The sequence below is a fragment of the Eschrichtius robustus genome, chromosome 13 (genome assembly GCF_028021215.1).
Source record: "Eschrichtius robustus isolate mEscRob2 chromosome 13, mEscRob2.pri, whole genome shotgun sequence".
NCBI classification, from domain to species: domain Eukaryota; kingdom Metazoa; phylum Chordata; class Mammalia; order Artiodactyla; family Eschrichtiidae; genus Eschrichtius; species Eschrichtius robustus.
Genome location: NC_090836.1, coordinates 19,982,814 through 20,005,012, shown reverse-complemented (window position 1 = coordinate 20,005,012; position 22,199 = coordinate 19,982,814). Strand labels below are relative to the sequence as shown.

Genomic DNA, 22,199 nt, shown 5'->3' with positions numbered 1-22,199 from the left:
GCAACTTAGACAGAAGACTTCTGTTTCTTTATGAGCACACTACAGTGAATATTTTGTCTAGCTGCAGGGGAAAAGCTTTGTCATGGACTTTGCAGACAATAGCCTTAAAAGTAAAATGGTCTGCTTTTGGTGCCGGGAGGTTCAGGGGCCTATTGTTAGTGCACAATGGATTTCTATTGCTGCATTCCTGCTTTGCAAGGTTTGTTAGCTTTTAATGACTGACGGTACTCTACTGCAAATACCGTATTGGTTGGACCCTGTTTACATGCTACTCAAGAATTTTTGTAGAGTGCTGGAAAAAAGAAACAGTGGTATTTGTTTGACCTACCCTGATAAGGTTTAAAAAATGATTTCGCTCACTAAGTGTTTACTGTGAATGTAGAAACATTGGCTATCCCTGCAGAAGTATTTTAAAGTTACTTTTAAAGCCTCAGTGAACAGAAATATTGATTACAGTAAGAAGAGATTTAATGCATTTTATTACTCAGAATTGTCATTACCATTTTCAAAACAATGTGGTATAGAAATAGGGATATTTTAAGAAAAAGTAAAAGTAAAATCTTTAGGATCTTTTTTCCTTAAATGTGAAAAAATAGAAAGATATATTTTGTTACAAAGGAAAAAAACATTTCACACACTCCATGTAAATGTGCACACAGTAGTTGTGGGGTGTGTGTGTATGTACACACTATACATACAGGCTATGTGAAGAAGTAATCATTCAGAGCTTTTCACTATTTTATTTTCCCCAAGTTTTTGACATCTGAAAAAGAAGCAATCCATGCTGCCACAGTTTTTCCAAAGAAAATTTCACCACCCATTCGTTGAAAACTCCACACAGGCTTTGTGACTCTGATAGCTGATGTCTTTAAGATGAGGGCCTGAGAAAAGTAGATAGCATTGGCCAAGATGATGCTGAAGGCGCTTCAAAATGCATTTTATTGTGGGGAAAATTAATGCGTTTCTAATAATCTTAGGGTCTCTAGGCCAGACGGTCCCTTTGATAAGTTAACATGTACTCCCTTTATGCTCCTAGTAGGGGGTAAACAAATGTCTGAACAAACACAAATACGCATAAACACCAATGTGGAGAATGGCAGTGTGTGTCTTCGATCTAGATAATAAGTGTGGGTATTGTTATTTAGATGGAGCATACTGGGACACTTATCTTTTAGTACACACCATTTTCTAACTGAATGCAGTGCTAATCGTGGGATTGAAAGCCATTGTAATTGTGTACCCATCTAAATGCTGACAAGAATATACAATTACATTATTTGGAACTGAGTTTAATGTTTCGGAGTTTTATTAGCATTTATATTTACTTATACATTAAAATTCAACACAAAAGGAGAGATCAAAACCATGTGACATATAGAAACAAATATCAGACTACCGCATAACCCTGCTCTCTAAAATCTGTGTGTCCTGTCTTAATACAGGGCGTTTTAAAAGAGTGCGATACAAATCTGAAATAAGCAAATAATGTTTCCATTATAGGCATTACTTACTTGTCTAGATTCTGCAATCTTTGTAAAGCTTCTTTTACACCAACTCTTTTTTATATGTTCACGGTACTGGCAAATCTTTCCACAGTGTGCTCACCACCACACGATGTTAAACATATATTATGAAGTGGATGTAATTGTAAACACACAGAGGGACATAATTACATGTAGCAGGTTTAAGAGCTAATTCTTTGCCTTTTTTTTACTCTGCATTTTATCAACATAATTATTTTTTGACTGCAGACTAACACTCTGAAATTGACAGGCATCCATTATAGCAGGAATTTGTTCACCAAATTGGAAAACAATGAACTGCAGGTTTATATGTACCCATTGTCATAAAGAATTAGTGCGGCTTTGTTCCACAAGAGGAAAAAGCTAATGATTTTGAAACAGCAGGTGACAAAACACATTCTTTTTTTCCTCCTCTGTTATCAGTTTGTTGATGAAGTCATTATGAACTGGGGCCAGGGTAGGGATGGCCTTATTTTTAGCAGATAGATTTTAATGAGCATCGTTATAAAGATAGTCACATTGATTTGCTTACCTGTTTTTTTTCCTTTACTTAGAAACCCCCAGTATTGAAAAGCTACTATCAAAGGACTGGAAAGACAAGCTTCTTGCAATGGGATCAGGGAACTTTGGTGAAATAAAAGGTAATATGTTTGCAATTATTTTGATCTAAAATGTACTGAAATGAATCTGATATTTAGAAATATTAGTGGTGATAAAGTACTTCTGCCCCTATGCACTCTGTCTTTGGTGTTTCTTCTTTCTAGCTTGAAAAGGGATGTACAATGGTTCTTATTTTCTCTCTGTGCCTTATAATAGTATGTTTTTTTAACAGAATAACCCCACTATATCTTTAACAGTCTTTGATTTTCATCTTTTTTTAAAATTTTAAATGACTTACTTTATAAGTACAAATGTATCTACAGCAGGGTTAAAAACTGTATGAGATGATTTTATACATTCTACATATTAGAAGTATGAATATACGTAATCTCCACTTAAAACCAGGAATGACAAAGGCAGAAGGTTTAATTCCTCATATAAAAATAAAATCAAGTGATGCTTTCAATTAATTAAAAAGTGTGTTTTCTCAGAGCATAGCAGGCAATCTATGGTTTTCTATTTGTTGCCAATAGGACACTTTTGAATCTGAGTTCTAAAGGATTAATTTTAAGGAAAAACTACTTATTAATATATTTTGTTATATATTACTCTGTATATTTTTGATAGAGGCTGAATATATACTTTAAATATCACCAGATTTATATTGATATAAATGTAGAAATATGTGTGTAAATAACTTTTTTGCAGATGTGTGTACGTGCAAGTGTTCTCCCACTGAGAGGCAATCATCTCTCTTAAGGCTTTACTACATCAGAGCATCCTGGAGAAGGGCAAAGCACAAATCAGTCTTCTCAAATGTTTGACTTACGTGATGTCAATATCTCTGTCTGGGAAACTTCCATAAAATGTTTGATTGAGTATCTCACTTTTCATCCATATATTTGGAGTTTACATATATTCAGGCTATGAGTAGGTGTGAATGGGTGGTGAGAGAATGAATTCCTGCTAATCAGCAAATTAAGTACCCAGAACCTATAATGGAATGAAATTCAAACAAGTAATAATTAATATCCCTTAAAGAGCTTGAAGACAAAGTTTAAAGAGAACAGAAAAGTTTCATTTTCTGAGGCAGCAAGTCCTCTATTTTGTTGGATTTTAACCCATTTGCACCTGAGATGCAGGATGTATTCTCCAAGGTTCTTTATTCTCCTGTGACCTGGGTAATAACTGAGCAGAGCAGAGAAGACCGCCTGTTCCAAGCCTTGTGATCTCGTTCCATTGGAGGACAAACATTTTTCCCTCCCTCCTTTTCCTCACAAGTCTAACTTAAAAGCAGCAACAGCAGTGATGATAAGCTTAGAGGAAAGAAGCTCAGCTGTCCTTTCAGGCTTGCCTGTGGGGTTAGTTCAGGAAGCTGCAGTACAGTCACAAAAGAAGTTTCTGTCTTTAATTTCGAGTTTTTTAAGCTTCACATTCAGAGCACAAGTTTAGTCATTGTCCTCTGGTTCTGTGCAAAAAGCTGTTTTCTGATGCATTTTAAAAGCAACTGTAGCTTTTTCTTCTGTTGGGGGCATGGTTATTAGGTGCTCGGATCAGGTTTGGCAGAAAACTGGAGGAAAAAAGCGCTGGGTTACTTTTCCTATTGACTGCCCGTGACAGTTGCAATTACTATCCATTGTTCATAGGTGGCTCGAAAGTGGAGAGGATACAATAGTGTGTTGCTCTCTGGGGGGAAATGAATTTGACTTAATGGTTCTTGGAGGGGGGTTCAGACCCTTTGATTATGTGCTGCCCAGGAACGTGGTTTTCGTACCACCTCAGACGAAGTTAGTCAAGAACAATAGCCTAGCTGTTTGGCCTCTATTTTTTATGAGGCAGATAAAGGTGTAAGTCTCGTGTATGCTTAGACTGTTTTCAGTCAGGGTAGGGAAGGATAAGCATGACCTTTTTTTTAATCTGAAAATATGAACTTATTCAATTATTAGATAATTTATTACTGATAATTCAGAACAATGTATCTGAGTAGAACCTTTGTATATATTAGGATGTTTACAGCCTTTACAGTATTTACCGAGTCTTCTTGTGGATTGAAACTCTTCTCCTCCATTTACACTGGTCAGTTTTCACTTAACTTTTAATTAGTACCAGGAAACATGACTGAGTGAATGAATGCGTGTGTGTGTGTTGTGTGGGGGTGTGTGTGTGTGTGTGTGTGTGTGTGTGTGTGTCCATTCTTGAATATGTAAGACCACAGCCAAGTGAGGGCAGAGCTCAGTTCCTAAGCGCTGGCTTCAAGTTGCTGTGAGTGAATTACTTTCAGCGCATTTGGACAAAGATTAAACTTACAGCTTGGCAAAATTCAAAGAAGTGTTTCTTACTATTACTATTTAAAAAGTGAAAATGATAAACTTCTAAAAAGAGGAGAAATAAATAGCATTTGGTCTGGATAGTTTAGCTGTCAATAAAGAGTTGTCATACCCACTTAAAGTCCATCTCATTTTTCAAGAAACAGTGTGAGTTAGGAAAGGTCACCCATTTCTAAAAGCATAAAATTATTTTTCATGTTAGATTAGGATTTAGAGCATTTTATGGTCTGGTACTTTGGAAATGTGAAGTAATTAGGTTTTAAAGTTACATTAGAAACAATTCTCTAAAAAAACACACAAAAAAGTACACTGGATTCAGTTTTCCAGAACAAAAGAGTTTGACTAAAAAGGTCTACCGATAGCAAACAGTCAATTATAATATTATAAACTGATTAGATGACTACAGAAATAATTTATTTCTTCTTCTCTAATCAGCCGTATAGTGTAACTGGCCAGTTTACAGAGGTTTCTTTGCCCTTATCTATAGCAGAAGCACTGAGTAATGGTTGTGTGAAAGATGGAGAAATACATTTTATAGCCTCATAGTTACTGAGCAGGGAAAACACAGTGCCTGCACTCCAGTTGGCAGCCAGTGGCATCACGCATTGTTTCGGCTAGCATGAAATTCCGTTACACTGAAGGTCATGGCATGGGCACTTCACCTGAGGACAGTATCTGGGGATCCACGGCAGCTTTGACTAATCTAAACAGATCGTCTGTTTTTCAACAAAGCCATTGCAAAATTTGTATTTTACTGACTTAAATTTATTTGTAAAATTATAACAAAAATATCTTCATGCAAAATTCTCTCTTAAAATATTCCTATTTTGTTCAGGTTATAAAAGCAGGGCATTGTTTGAGGGGTTTTCTGACTAGGTCACTCAGAAAAGCCTAGATCAGTTTCTCTACCTGCCTTGTTTGAAGAATTCTTTAGAGCCTTATTTCTTTCCCATTGGTATCCCAGGTAGACCTTTCTCACCCTGCTCAGAATGCATTAATTTAGGCCAGTAAAGTGTTATATCTGGTATTAAGGAAAATGCCAGTTGTAGTCGGTATAATAAAAAATTGGCTCTTTTTGAAAGCGATAATTTTGTTCTTTCTAGAAGATGGGACATAAAGGCTAACACCAAACAGCTCTAGAATGCCAATAATGGATTCAAGGAAATAATCCATTCCGCAATACTATGGTCTTTCAGAACTCATGAATTAAAGTCATGCTATGTAGATTCAACACGAGGATTAAAGTAGATCCTCTCTTAGGTGACATAACATTTTGAGATGAAAGAGATATGTAGATTTAGTATATGGCTTGAAAGAGATGATTCTGTTTAAATAACATTAGACGATTTGAAAATAAGCAGGCTTGGAACAGGAATCAGGTCCCAGGTAATAATCTAGTAAGAGGTATCCTTGGATTTTTGTAAATTTAAAACACGGAAACTAAAATCTCAGCATTTAGATATGTAAGGGTTTGTATAACTTTGAAAGCTGTTTTAAACCCATTCTTTTAAAAGTCCAGTAACTATTTAAGAAACACATGGTTTGCTAATTACCTTGTGACTATTTCATTTGTGCATTTTATATATATATATATATATATATATATATATATATATATATATATATATATATATATTTCTTCACATTTTTTTCAGAGGGGTTGGAAATGTTGATTATTTTCTGAGGAAACTGTTGTATCTGGAATTTGTTTAACATAAGAGTCAGCCATAAGGAAGGTACATAACATATAGTCATTTACTTCTAAATAAAGTAAATGTTTAATGTTTTTAATCTACTAAGCTTGTTTTATAGTTCCTTGTAGTTGCTTATGAGTAATGTTTTCACTTTTTGTAAAAACTATTTCATAAGAACTGAAGAAAGACTACTGGTGCACAGGATATAAATTTTTAAAATAAGTTTGGCAGTGTCTATAAAAGCAGAAAGTGACTTTATGTTTTCTGCAAATCAGTTACTTGCTCTGTCTTAGAAAGCCAGAGTCCTTATGCCAGTATATAAACACAGCAAGCGATGGGAAGAGAGCAATCAGCCACTGGCTCTCATTGATTTGTATATTGATAATCCAGTTCACCAGTTAAGAAGTTACATATACCTTTTACAGCAGGCACTTAATAATGCATATTTTAAGCGGATACTTTTGCATATTTAATCTAGGGTTTATATTTGAAAATAAAAATATTCTCTCCTCAACATTTTTCTCATTTAAAGATACATTCATTCATTTAACAAGTATTCATCTGTCCGAGGGTTGTGAAGATTCTAAGATTAAAATAATTATAAAACCATTGTTCTTTTCTTGTAGATGTGGACTCCAAAGCTTACGCTATCCAGATCATTGGATAATAGAATTAACCTAAAACCTTTTCCTCTTTTAAATTAACATTTCTCTTACTAGGGAAGCATGATGTAGTTAAAAAGATTTGGTGTCTTGTTGCCCTGATTCTCTCAAAGACTTGTGGAAATGAGGTTACCTCTTTTGGCTTATTTCCTCATCCCCTCATTTAAAAACAGTTGCATTGATTACATGCCTGTTTATGTACAGCCACTCTGTTAACATCTTCCTTACAAAATTATTGTAACAAAGTCATTTTATTCCTATTTTATGTAGGAAGAAATTGAGTCTCAGAGAGAGAGATTAATCATCCAAAACCACGTACTTTAGTTGTGACAGGGTCAAGATGTGACTCTAATTCTGTCTGCCTTCAAAGCCTGTGCTGTTTACATGATGCTTGGTAGTCCGTCTTAGTAAAGTTGGAATGGGTGATCTCTAAAATCCTTTAAAACATGAAAACATATTCAGACCCACCACAGCTAGATGAAGAGTCCCTCTGAGATGCACGCATCATTAGCCTGCCTCCATGGTGAACTTTCCTTGTAGACTATCTAAGCTTACTGTAGGCCCAAAGTTTGGAACCCAGTACGTATTTGATGAATGGATGACCAAGAAATGCCATGTTTTGAGATGGCTATTATTGACTACATTCCAGTCTCTAAATGCAGCACATTGAATGTGATATTAAAAACAAAACAAAACAAAACTTTTTTACTTTTTAAGTACAATACCCAAGTAAGTGGATGGAATAATCTTGGGAAAAGGTTATAAAATTACAATCTCCATTAAAAGGTAGACATTTGTAGTAAGAAATTGTACAGAACCATACTTTTATAAAAAGGTAAGAACGACCCTTGCTTTCACTGTACAAATGATAATGCACACATCTTGTTCATAATGTCCCAGAAACAAAATATCCAGCCATAAAAAAAAAAAAAAAAAAAAAAAAATCCAGCCATGGGGTAACAATGGTAAAGACCATAGCTACTCTTCAAGTGTTCCATTTCATTCTGATAGTCGCCCTTAAAACTGATAGCTTTCCCGGGAATTTCCTGGCAGTCCAGTGGTTAAGACTTGGTGCTTTCACTGCCGGGGAACTCCCGCAAGTCAAGCGGTGCAGCCAAAAAAAAAAAAACCTGGTAGCTTTCCATAGTACATATATTTTAAAATCCAAGCCAAAGTGCACCTTTTAAGATACTGAAGCAAAAAGTATTAAACTATTTTTTCAAAATAAATTACAGAAATCTGAAAGAAGGTAAGAATATTTATCGTATTAGCTGTGTACACTAGAATATCAATTTATACTGTCATGTAATACATGATAGCATTCCTTATGTAATTTTAATAGATTCCAACTTCTAAGAGTATCTATATTGCTGTAAAGGATATATAACTGAATTTTATCAAAGTTTGATTGCATTCGTTGTCAATGAAAAAGACCAATGCACAGATGTTTGTAAGTTAGATAAATATTCCTTTGATGAAATAGAATAATGCCATTCATACCTTCTGATGAGGGGGTCTGACTTTTACTCTAGTTGGATAAGACTGCCACTGAGAAAAGCTTTAGTTGTAAATTTAGAATAACTTAAGTTTGTTTCTATTCATTATATTTTCAGTTCATTCAACAAATACTGCTATCTGTCTTGCCATGTGCTATGTTCTGGAGATGTATTGGTAGCAAATGGAGTAGACAGATTTCTGCCCTTCTGGAGCTTACACTCTAGTAGAAGCACTTTCTTTTTTTTTTTCCCCAATTTTATTTTATTATTATTTTTTTACATCTTTATTGGAGTATAATTGCTTTACATTGGTGTGTTAGTTGCTGCTGTATAACAAAGTGAATCAGCTATATGCATACATATATCCCCATATCCCCTCCCTCTTGCGTCTCCCTCCCACCCTCCCTATGCCACCCCCCTAGGTGGACACAAAGCACTGAGCTGATCTCCCTGTGCTATGCGGCTGCTTGAGGCACTTTCATTAGGCAGAATTTTTAAAGGCAACATAACGAATGACTTTTAGATCCTTCAGGTGGATTATCAGTTGAAAGCAACAACATTTCCATAAAAAAAAATTAAACCAAGTAGAGTCCTGTCCAAATTATAACACTGATAATCTAAGGAACACCAACAATAAAAGAAAAAAAACATCCTGGCAAAGATTGACTGTTGCTTTGAATTACATGTGTGGTAATTTTTTTGAGGGAAGAAACATAATCTCTAGTTTACTTTCAGCATCAAAATTCTAGGACTTTTCCTTTCCTGGGTGACTATTCCTTCCTTTTACTTTTCCTTTAGTTATATCAAAACTCCCAAAAATTTGCTGTGATTTTGATTGTAACTTCAAGCCATATATCTATTGCATTTTGCTAGAATAAAACAATATTGGGGAAATATAAGCTTCCAAAGATTTTTTCTTGTTATTTCAAATGTATTTGAAAGCATCCTTAACTTAAGTAATCCTAATAGGGGTTATTTATCTATTTGCATAGAATCATATATTATCACTCAGTTAAGGACTTTTCTCTCATCTTAAGAAGTTTAGTTATTTAATTCATTTAATAAAAGGTTATGGGGTGCCTACTATGTGCTAGGCATTACTCTGGGGACATAGTATTAAACAAAAAAAGCTAGAATTCTGCTATCATGGAGTTTATACTCTACTGGGAGATTCAATAAATAAATAACTATGTCAATAATGATACAACATATGGTGCTAACTACTATAATCTTGGATTTAACTGTAATCTTGGGTGGCCATAATGTGATCAGTTAGTTTTCCAACTACGTTTCATTATTTCATGAGAGCATAAATTTATATTCTCAAACTTGAATATTTTTTCTGCTAGCTATATTATATTTTTGAAGAAAGCTTCTGAGTGGCATATGAGAAAACAGTCTAAAACTTGATTAACTAATAGAGTTTTCCTTTTTAAATGTAGAATTCCTTAATTCTGATTCTTCAAGATTCTCTTTTTAAGAAAAGAAGAATCGTATCACTGATAATAATACCCTCGATCTCTTTTTTTTTTTTAATTAATTAATTAATTTATTTTTGGCTGTGTTGGGTCTTCGTTTCTGTGCGAGGGCTTTCTCTAGCTGCGGTGAGCGGGGGCCACTCTTCATCACGGTGCGTGGGCCTCTCACTGTCGCGGCCTCTCTTATTGCGGAGCACAAGCTCCAGACGCGCAGGCTCAGTAGCTGTGGCTCACGGGCCTAGTTGCTTCGCGGCATGTGGGATCTTCCCAGACCAGGGCTCGAACCCGTGTCCCCTGCATTGGCAGGCAGATTCTCAACCACTGTGCCACCAGCGAAGCCCCCTTGATCTCTTAATAATTGTGGTTATTAAATTTTCATGTTTTGTCTTGCCTCTTTGATTAAAAAAAAAACTGCTTAGGGCCAAGAACTGTGCTTTAAGCCTCTTTTTATTTCCATCAAACCCTAGCTTAGGACATTGAGAATAATAAATGGCTCAGCCAACAGTTTTTTATTTACTTATAAAATAAAAGGGGGAAAACAGCTACAGATTATTACTCATCATAAATAAAAAATCAAAATATTTGTTCATCCTGATATTTTGTAATGAGTAAATAGCCATCACTTTTTACTGTTGAGTTACAATCTGAAAGAAGGTAAGTGTATGTTTGTGTGTCAAACCTTATACATGTAATAATTCTCTATACACCAGTCATTGTCATCGAAAACCCCTCTCTTCTCATTTCTCTTTTCTTACATGTTTTACCGCCGTCTTATTTTCAGGGACTCCCGAAAGCCTCGCTGAGAAGGAGAGACAGCTCATGGGGATGATCAATCAGCTCACCAGCCTGCGAGAGCAGCTGTTGGCTGCCCATGACGAGCAGAAGAAACTGGCTGCATCTCAGATCGAGAAACAGCGCCAGCAAATGGAGCTGGCCAAGCAGCAGCAAGAACAGGTGAGCAAGGACTAGAGACACAGCCAGATTCCTCAGGTAGTGTTTTGCCTGCAGCATATAGGTCACTCTTGGAGGCAAACGAAGATCAGCAAAAGCTTCTCCCCGCTTCCTTGCCTAATAAAAAGGCAAAGCACCAAAGTGAGCATAAACCTCAGCTGAAAAAGCTTATTAACTGTTTTAGTGGTACATAACTTGCAAGTGATTATAATCAAGGGGAAATTCATGGGCAGAGTACCAAAAAGAACCATGGAGAGTCAAGAGAGCATTTCCAGTCAGGGACATTATGAAAGATTTCATTCAGTGTGTTTGGTGTGAACTTTGAAGGCTAGGTAGGATTCAACAAGTGAAGTCCGTTTCCAATCATGGGGCAAGAAGTTTGGTTTGGAGGCTATTATGATGGTCTAAATAAGGCGTGAGACTCTAAACCAGATAGGGTAATAACCATGGAGAAAGGGATAAATAGGTGGAAGAATTATGGTCAGTTGAATATTTTAAGTGGGTAAAGAGAGAGGAAAGGTGTTGAGCCTGGGTAACAGGGAAGGTCAAGAGGAGGGTAGATTTGGAAAAGCAGGTGGTTTTATTATGCTGAGTTAGAGCTGTTGTCAGGTTGTCCATCTGAAAGTATGTGAGAGAATAGGAATATCAATTAACAGTTTGGAAGAGAGGGCCGAGCCTAATTTCCTAGATTATCTACATAGAGGTGGTAGTTTAAACCACTGGAGAAAGTCAGTTTCATTCATTTTTTTCAAAAAATAGTAATCAAGTGCTTCTTGTGTGCCAGGCACTGTGCTAACTACTGAAGTTACCTCAATTAACCAGAAAGACAAAGCCCCTAATTTCTAGTGGAAAGAGAGACAATTAACAAAGGAAAAGAAAAATGAACAAAATAACTTCAGATAGTGATAAGTAATTTGAAAAAATGTAATGAGAGTAATTTAATAAATATTGATTAATATGGCAAGTTTGGGTTGCCATCTTAGTCTGGGTGGTTGGATCTGGCAGTTAAGCTCAGATCTAAATGACATATGAGAGGCAGCGGTATTAATATCTAGGGCCAAGGTGTTTCATGCAGAGGAATGACAGGTTTATAGGCTTTAAATGAGAGTAGTGGTGATATCATGAGAAAATGGAAAGGAATTAAGGGAAGATAGATCCTTGGGAGATGCTGGCATATAGCTGGTAGGGAGAGGAAAATGAACATATCCAGAAGCCAGAAGCTACTAGAGTAGTCATTTAGATTCTCATTGTCAGCCTTTAAGCATGTGGCTTCTCTGGAGCTTTAGTAGCAGAAATCAGATAATAAGAATTGACATGTAGAAGAATGATGCATAGTGGGAAAATGGAGGTAATGCATACGAAGTATTACTTAAAAGAGGATTGGTAGTAATGGGAAGGAAAGACAGAAGGTGTCATAGGGTGAGCTTACATATAAAGATGGCACATCTTTTCTAGGACTAACTTACTTTACCATCCCATGTTCTGGGTTTAGTGCACTCACCATCTTAAGTGGAGGAGGGCCGTTATTTAGTCAAGGGTACTTTTGTATCTACACAAATACTGCAAAACCTTCTAGACAGCTGTCAAAGTGTAAACTAGCAGAGTTGAAAGAGGTGGAGAAACATTCAGATTACATTTGAGGAGCCCTCCTTTCCTTCTGTTTACTTTTCTCTACTTGATGGTTCATCTCTGCTTGAAAGATGATATTTTTATTTTTAATGAAATGCGTCACCATTTTCCTTAAGTATATATTTAGCCTGTTATTGGAGATGGCCCTTATTCCTCTTGCTTTACCCCTATGATGAAACAGCTCAGAATGATTGCCCATGACAGTCTAGAAGAATGCCGCTCTTTTCTTGTTCATAACCCTCAATACCTTCAGACATCTGAATTCAGAAGATCCTAGGAGCCTCTGAAACTGGAGCTCAGATGGGGATATTTCTTTGTAGAGAATCCATACTTTGATGGGCCTGAGGGCATGCTTGTCCTAAAAAATCTGAGCAATTACTAATGGAGAGCAAGGTTTCTTACTTTCTCTTTCACACTCTGGCCCATCCTCAAGTATCATCAACGGATTCTAGAATTTTTTACTTACTCTGACTTTCTCCTTAGAACTTCAGAAATCCTTAGGTTCTTCCAGAAATTCTCCGCTGTATTGGAGAGATGCCAGGCAATGCTGCCTGCACAGCCTGAGAGCTACCGGTCAGGTTCCTGGAACCCGTTCTGCTCTCCCAGGTCCTCTCCACCATGCAGTGCTGGCTTAAAGCATCACCACTCTGGTAGTCACTGATCTTTTCATCGGGACACAGGGACATTTCTGAAGGACATTTAGTATTTATTCCTTAAGATTCAGGTTAGGTTTCTCTCCCCTTGAGAACTCCTTTTCTGACCCTGCTCCCAACGCTCCCTAGTCAGTATAGTGTGTCCCTGCTCTGTGCTCCATTCCACATTCATCTTTTCAACAACTTTCTGTTGAGCACCAATTTGATGCCAGCTTCTGTTTTAGTTAATGGGATACAGCAAGGAATAAAACAGACCAAAATACCTCATGTGTTGAATTCTAGTTGGGAAGAGATAGACAATAAATAAGTAAAATATATGTTGAAAATGAAGCAGAAAAATAGGGGTGAGGGTGCCAGGTAGAGAGACAGGCTCTTTTAAAATGACTGCTGAGGGCTTCCCTGGTGGTGCAGTGGTTAAGAATCCGCTTGCCAATGCAGGGGACACAGGTTCGAGCCCTGGTCCGGGAAGATCCCACATGCCGCGGAGCAACTAAGCCCGTATGCCACAACTACTGAGCATGTGTGCCACAACTACTGAAGCCCGCATGCCTAGAGCCCATGCTTTGCCACAAGAGAAGCCACTGCAATGAGAAGCCCATGCACTGCAACAAAGAGTAGCCCCCGCTTGCCACAACTAGAGAAAGCCCATGCGCAGCAATGAAGACCAAACGCAGCCAAAAAAAAAAAAAGAAAAGACTGCTCAGGGAAGGCCTCATTGATGGGGTAACAGCTGAGCAGAGACTTGTAGGAGGTGAGGGAGTGACCAATGTAGTTATCTAGGAAAAGAGTGTTCCAGATGGAGGGGAAAGCAAGTGCAAAGGCCCAGAGGCAGGAGTACCCTCGGGAAATAGGAGTACCCTTGGTGTGTTCAACAGACAGGAAAGCGGAGTGGCAAAGGGAAGCGAGAGAGATGGCATCAGAGAGATAGCAGGAGGCCAGCTCTTAAAGGGCCTTGCAGGCATCATATGGAAACTGGCTTTTACTCTGAGCGAGACAGAGGATTTTGAAAAGATGAATAACACAACACAACTTATATTTTAAAAGGATCTCTCTTGGTGCTGGTTTATAATAGGCTGCAGGGAGCAAGGGCAGAGGCAGAAAGAGCAGATAGGACGTGATCACAGCAATCCAGGCAAGAGACAGCAGTGACTTAGAACAGGAGGAAGTGTGGAGGGCTATGAGGTGGTTAGTTTCTTAATAAAATCTTAAGGCACTTATAAAAGGATTTAAATATCAGCTGAAATATTGATATGTGGGAGGAAAGAACCAGACTTAAGGAAGAGAGTGGTATTTCATTTTCTACCTTTTCCTTTCCGACTTTTCTTCAAAGAAAAAAAAAGGAATTTCTTTAGTCTGTATTCCTAAGATAAAACAAAAGCATTAAAATAATTATAATTGTACCAGTGTACATAGGGGAAATAAAAAATTCATTGTGCAGCCATGTAGATCCAACCTCATCATATAGGTTCTTTACTTTCATTCATAGTAATGGACTCTGCATAAATTTTTTCCTGAATTTTTAGCTTTCTGATACAGAGGTTAAGGGATATACTTTCCTAATGAAAACGATAATGATCATAGCATTGAGAATAAGAGAGCGTATTTATAAGGCAGCTATAAGTTTCATGAGGTGAGACGTTACATTCTTTTATTTTTTTAATAAATTTATTTATTTATTTATTTTTGGCTGTTGGGTCTTTGTTGCTGAGTGCGGGCTTTCTCTAGTTGCAGTGAGCGGGGGGTTACTCTTCATTGCGGTGCACGGGCTTCTCATTGCAGTGGCTTCTCTTGTTGCGGAGCACGGGCTCTAGGCACGCGAGCTTCAGTAGTTGTGGCACGTGGGCTCAGTAGTTGTGGCTTGCAGGCTCCAGAGCACAGGCTCAGCAGTTGTGGCACACGGGCTTAGTTGCTCCGCGGCATGTGGGATCTTCCCGGACCAGGGCTCAAACCCATGTACCCTGCATTGGCAGGCGGATTCTTAACCGCTGTGCCACCAGGGAAGCCCAAGAAGTTACATTCTTGTGAGAAGGTTTCCTGCCCTATCTAATGAAGTGTTTAAAGTTTTCTTCTTGTCTCTTCACTCACGCACTCTTCATCAAGTGTTCACTCTGTACTCCTTTTGCGTCAGGTTTTGCGCAAATGGTGAGAGCAAAATCTACGTGACCCCTAACTTCACCGTATTTATGGATTTCTACCTAGGAGACAGACACCTGTTAATTAAAGCAAAAACAAAAATAAATATAACATCATAGCATGTGGTATAGTATCAGGTAGAGGATGTTACAAGAGCGAGAAACAGGGGGCAATTGTGCTCGCCTGGCTTAGAAAACACTTAGAATGACCACACTGAGGGCTAATTCCTGAGTTTAGTTTTGAATCTGTTGAATTTGGAGTGCCTTTGACAATGTTGTTGGATAAATGGGTCTAAAGCTTAAAGCAAAGATCCAGGCTAGAGAAACAAATTTGTAATCACTTGGCATACATGTGGATGTAGGTATAGAGGGAAAGGAATAGAGTCTAAAATGAGCCTACAACATTGTGTGGCGGGAGAGAGCCACTGACGGTAACTGAGAAGGATCAGACTCAGAGGTAGGAGCAAAACAGGGAAAATGTGATGTCATAGAAGCCAAGGGAGAAAGCTCAGGATCAAGGCAAAGCGCTTGAGTATTGAATTCTGATGAAAAGTCAAGCGGTGAGAACTAGAAAACACTTCAGAATTTTAAAAATTGGAAGTGACTGGTGACTTTATTAAGAATCCTGTTAGTAGAGACCAGAATTGAATGTGTTGAGGACGCGGCAGTCAGTTTGTGAGAGGCAGAAATGACAGTATTTACCAAGACACAAAAGCATACCAGAACCTCACGAAGGAATAGAGCATCCTACAGTACCTTGTCCTACTCTGAACTCTTTGGCACACACCCTCCTGTTTACAAAATATTCTCTTTCTTTTCCAAGGGCTGAAAATGTCAGAGGTAGTACCTCCTTAACATACTGCCAGGAAGAGGGATTTTTGAAACTCCAGCATTTCATACTGGATTGGACCACTGTTGTTGTGTCTTAGGCTTCGTTTGCCAAAAGAAGCATAACTGTTCCTGAGGTCTAAATATCTTGTCTGATCCTACTTAAGGATGAATTGCTGGTCCTGTAGGGGCGCAGGCACGTCTGTCTTCATAAGCTTAATCAGTGTCAAATCAGACTCTGAGACACAGAACATTGGTCATTGCCCCCTGGGACTATAATATACTCTTAAATTTTTCATGTGCCATTTCTCCGCAGATTGCAAGACAACAGCAGCAGCTTCTGCAGCAACAACACAAAATCAATTTGCTTCAGCAACAGATCCAGGTCAGAAATCATAATTTCATATGGACTTCCAATTAAGAAATAGATTTTGTTTCTCATTTTCAGGTGACCTAACTGAAATGAGCTCCAAAATAAAAGTTACTTTCCGCCTAATCGTGACGTGTCACCCACGTGCCATGAGAACCTCGCACCTGGTGGCTCTGTCGCGGGCCCGACTGTGTCGCGGCGTTTTAGGGGAGGCGAGCTGATGGTAATTCTTATCCTACACGGAAAGGAAATCATTGTAGAGAAACGTTTCATTTTCTCTATTCTTTAACGTTTCATACGTGCCTGGAAATGTTCTTAATGGGGGAGGTGCAGGGGAACCAAAGCAGAAAGGTTTTCAGTTAGACGGCGGTGGCAGGGAGAACTTTTTACAGTAGGCTCGAGAGCCACGTGTGATCGAGGTGGAAGTGAGGGAGGGTAACGAGTTGGTGTTCAAGTCGAATTTCGCCCTTCATGCTGCGTGGAGAAACGAAGACTGAGGGCTCTATAACCTCCATATTTTTCTTCTGTGGAAATTTGCAATGATGAGAAGCAAAGCTGCCAGGGATAGCCTGTCTCCACCACTTGCTTGTGGCCTGCGTTTTGCCAAAATTTGTTTCCCTTTCTCAAAATTCCCTTTCTGAAAGCACTCATTTCGTAGAGTATTTAGGAGGATTTAATAAAATCATGGATGGAGAGCTTTAGCGTAGTGTCAAGACACATAGTAAGTACCCAATACATACTTGCTATGACTAGCAAGAAAAGGAAACTAGTTCATGGAGCAATGGCTCCAACCTTACGTGACATCATCCATCGGAAATCAACTGTTAGATTTGCAGTCAGCTTATCTGGGGAGAAATTCATCATTCTCTTGAAGCTGTATCTTGAGAATCCAATATATTTTATTAAGTGTAAATATAAATGACAGAAGCAAACATGTCAAAATTATTTCATCCGCATGTTTATCATATTTAGACTTATTTGCCAAAAAAGTTTATCCCATTTTGCCTAACTGGGTCAGCTACACTTAATTTCTTTACTGTGGGTTATATAGCCCAATCAAGGTTTACTCATTCTTGTTCTACCTGAGATTTTAATGAGCACAGTTTCAGTGAGACAGAGAAACAACAGTGACATGTTCTAACCAAGACTCCATGCCTTCCTTAATTATGAACAGCACATTTCTAATGTGATATTATCTGTCTGTCCATATCTGGAGTGTGGTTATTCATTCAGTGGTTTAAAACTGTTTTCCGGGTTTCATGTTTAGCCTAAGCACGCTGCCTTTGAATGTAATTTTAGTTGATGGTACGAGGTTATCTACACTTGAAATGTTTTTGATTATTGAAAACCAAAGATAATAGAATTATTATGGCAATTTCTCATTATAAATAAGATACAATTCCATAATGAGTGGTGTGGTCCTCTGCAAGTCACTTGGTTTCACTGTGATTTGATGAGGGTACCAATGGTTTTAAGTGTTTATAATTTTTATGAGATTGAGATAGTCTTTTGTTAAATAGAATTGCAAAAGTGTGTGTAAACCATACATTTTTTGTATGTAAACAAAGATGTATGTAAACGTACGTATTATAAATATGTAGAAGGCTCAATCAGCTGTGTTTTCTGACCATATAAATTGTGCGACACCTTCAGTACTTACTTTTTTTGCAATTATTCCACAGTTATGACCACTGTGTTCATAGTGTGGATTTAAAGCTCTGTCCTAATAATAAAATGTTGAAATTGGAGGATTTCTTGCTCCAGAGCATGGAGCATTACACTTTATAAGGCAGAGCATTTTTTAAATGAAGTACCTTAAACTATTCTAGAAATGACATGACTATAGAAACTGTATTCCGGCGAGCTGGAGCCAAGTTTAATAACTTGCCCAAGATCACATGACTAGTTACAGGTAGAACCAGGATCAGAAGCAAAGTTTTCTGACTGTTAGTAGAAATTTTGCTGAGTATGAGAATTTTAAAAGCTCAGAATTTCTATTTGGTCAAAATGTTACGCTGCTGGCCTCCACTAGTTCACAGGGTAGACAAAAAAACAATCCAGTAGTCCCTAAAGGAAACAATGTCACAGTGACAGTAATTTGGGGGAAACATTAAAAGATGCTGAGATACTACATCTGTGTATTTGTCCTCTTTTCTAGTGTTAGTACAGATAAATGATACCGACAGAGTCAAAACCCATCAAGCTATTATTTAAAAAAAAAAAGCCTGGGAATGTTCCAGGCAAAAAATAAATACTGAGCAAGAGTGACAGTCTGAAAGGAATTAATTTTCACAGCTTCTAGTATATTCATTAACTGAAAGCATAGTTCTAAAGTATATTTTATAAATTGTTAATTTGGAGCTGTCTAACAAACACTTAATAGTTATGAAAATCACAATATATTTAAATTAGTCTATTGAGAGATATGGGAAGCACTGATGTAGTGGCATGTGTAGAAATAGAAGATTAAAAACATAGAAGAGATCCTTTTTGTTCCCCACATAAATCTTTAACCATATTTCCTTTTTAGAATTTTTTCTCTCCCTTTTCTTCTTTCTACTTCCTCCTTTTCTTTGGCAGCATAGGACAAGGAGGGAGAAGATTAAAAATCAAATCTGCTATAGTGGAAGGCAAATTAAATGCATAACAGATATTATTATGAAATGAATTTTTGTCAATACATAATCAATGCTCACATAAGAATTTACCATAGATTAAATTTTCTTTGATATCTGAAAATACATAGTATATTTTGAATTTGATCTACTTTTTCTTCTTTCTTAAATATGGAGCCTTAAGACCTTGTAGAAATAAACATACCGCTTACGTTCCTCATCCTGATTGCATTTTTTAGATGTTTTGTGCCATTGTTCGTTTGGACCTTAGAAAACAATGCATTCTAGTTCCTCTCTTGATATAATAGTGGACTGCAGTGTTATTAGTCCACAGTTAGGGCTACATCTAAAATTTTTCTTTCAGCTATAAATACACAAGACATTAACTTGGTTCAGATATTGGGAAAGTTATGCAATACGTTAGATGGGCTAAGCAGATTTGCGAGATGGATTAGATTGATAGGTAAGAGAGCAGAACAAATTTTCACACTTGATAGCTGTGTTAAATGACAGGAGGGTGATGTCCCCTAACATTTTCCTCATTCTTTCCTCTCTTTAAAGGAGAGGTTAATTTAGTCATCTTTATTCCATTCGAAGTATATTTCATTCAAGTTTAAACACATATGAACAAGTTTGTACATGTGTGTATGAACAAACATTCACATATTCTGATGGCCCAGGTTATTTAAAATTTCTCTTGACCTGTTAATTCTATTTTCTTTCAACTCCAGATGAAAAGAGCGGTGGTAAGTTTTACTCTGCAGTTATTTATTGAAAGAGAAAAATGCCGTAAGAATTGGCATATTAGCCAGTTTATTTAATCACTTAGGATCAATTCTTTATGAGCTGTTTTTATCTCTTTAAAAAGCAACCTTGGCTCTAAAATTGCATGATTCTAATTGGGTTGAAAACTCAGTCTACATTATTTCTATATAAAGACTTTATAGAGTTATAGTCTTCTTCCAAGTTTATTCACATAACTCATGAGGATTAAAAGAAGAATTAAGAAAATTTTCTGTCATTCTTTACAAGATCATAAATCAGTTCATTCTACATATAAAATCATGCATAATATCAGAAACATCCCATCTTCCCTCAAGAATTTGTCTCTTTCTTTATGAGACCTTTAATTTTAGGAACACTAAGAAGGTTTAGTCTTCCTTTTCTACTATTCAGCAATATTTTGCTTTAATGCTTTTGTTTATTGTCCTTAAAAAGAGAACACTTTTGCACTTTTACTTACTGTATCTAGCTAACTTTTAATGCACATTAATACATAAGATGAAATTTATAAATATTTCAGAGAAAAATACCCTAGATTTTTTGAGGGTAATCTTTTTTTTTCTTTTACTCTATTGCTTGTGCTATAGTGGCCATCTTCAGCAGTTTTATTTCCTGACTAATCTCTTTTTTATAATAAATCAGCCTGTTTCTAATACTGTTAGATGGTTTATGTTTCCAGTAATGATCCTAGACGAGTGGTTCATCTTGACCTGGTTCACTGTTACCAAAACCTTTTAAAGTAAATGAATGAGCGACCTCTATTCAACATCCATTATGGCAACAACCTGAATGTTCCCTGAAGACTCAAGTTCTCTTTTGGTCTTGAAGCTTTGTATAGGGCATGGTTTCTATAGCTTTGGGTGTGTGTTTGGGGGGGCCGGGGGAAGCATGGCCTAGTTTTAAATTTCTTACCCTTTTTCAGTAATACTTAATGGAATTTAAAGTTCTTATTAGCATCTTAGAGGGTCAATCCAACAACATGCTCTAATATGAAATTGACTTAAATGTTTTTAAGGGTGAATTTAAAGATATTGTACTTCTTTTCAAACGCATAATTTCGTGATTCCCATACTGGAAGCTCAGTGTTTAAACTGTCATTAGAGATGCCGCATATTTGTTGCATCCCCTCTTCTGATAAACTTTTCCAACTATTGTTCATTGTGTTCTCTTGGGGGCAAAGAATTGGTATTTAATAACCCCCTTTCATTGTTTCTGATTCATAAGGTAAGCACGTGCAGGACTAGTAGTAGCTTTGGGTCACTGATTCTGTCTGGAGCTAAGGATTGAGCAAAGGACAAATCTCTGTTCCTTTGTATTCTTAGTTGTGCAGTGTATATTCCATAGTATGTAGGAAAGAGCTTGATTCTTTAGGTGTTACAGGATTATATTTAACTGTATGAAACTTAAGTGTATTAAATGGTTAAACAAAAAGATAGAGAGCAGGTTCTATGGATTTAGACATACTCATGTTCAGTTTCTGCATCTTTGTACCTCATCTGCTGTGTGATCTTGAGAAAATTGCTCAGTCCTTCTGAGTTTCATTATTCCCATCTATTAAATGGGAATTATAGTACCTAAGTCACACCTGGTTAGTCTGAGGATTAAATGGCATCATCCCTGGCATGTAATGAGCACACAATGCTAAAAGTTTTTGCCTAAGTCATTCGAAAAACTTCTTTCTGTTCTTCTGATGATGGACAATTTAACGAATATTTCCATAGAGGAGAATTTCTAGGAAAAAAATATATAACCTACATGGCAGTAGCCACTGAAAAGTGTAAGTTCACTCTTCCAAATTTATATGATTTTAGAACTATGGCAGATTTTTAGAAAGCCTTTATTTAGATCTGTCTCTCATTTTGACATTTGTAAAGTGAAACCAAGTAAGGTTAGAAGATTTTCCCAAGGTCACATAAGTTGTTACTTGTGGAACCATGGCTGGATTCCAAGTTCCCCGGGTCTTGGTCATTTTTATTTCACCGATATTCTGCCATTTAAGGCTTAATGGCCCAAAGTTTTAAAATGAGTTTTCTTTCCCTGGGAACTTATTCCTATGAAGTAAAAATACATCTTGACTTATATACAGTTGAATGATTATGTTGCAGTCATGGGCTCAACCGATTTGTGATAAAGGTTTCATTTTATTGGAGCCAAAGTTCTCTGAGCTCATTAAGAGTTTTGGTAATTCTTGATAAATTATTATGCAGAAGGAAATCCATTGAAATATTGCATTGGAAACATAATAACGTTAAAGGTGAAGTAATAGTACCTGACTGACCTGCTGATTTATGATTTCTTTCTCTGAGTGTGGTAAGTTGGAAGCATTTTACCCCCCTCAACAAGACCCCATACACATACATGAGCACAAAGAGATTGCAAAGTAACCTTGTCTCTTTAGGAAACTTGGAAATGCCAAGAATAAACACCATATAATTAAGGTAGCCTTTCAACCTGAGAA

The 22,199-nt window shown here is 37.0% G+C and overlaps 1 protein-coding gene across 4 annotated transcripts in view; it reads left to right on the top strand.

Annotated features, from left to right (window-relative positions):
* Positions 1-22,199, top strand: part of SOX5 (SRY-box transcription factor 5) — a 997,819-nt gene that overhangs the window by 785,318 nt on the left and 190,302 nt on the right. For all 4 annotated transcript variants that reach the window (XM_068560002.1, XM_068560001.1, XM_068560003.1 and 1 more), the window contains 3 exons: positions 2,078-2,164; positions 10,562-10,734; positions 16,290-16,358. In XM_068560002.1, coding sequence (XP_068416103.1) covers positions 2,078-2,164; positions 10,562-10,734; positions 16,290-16,358 — 329 coding nt within the window. The remainder of the gene's footprint in view (positions 1-2,077; positions 2,165-10,561; positions 10,735-16,289; positions 16,359-22,199) is intronic.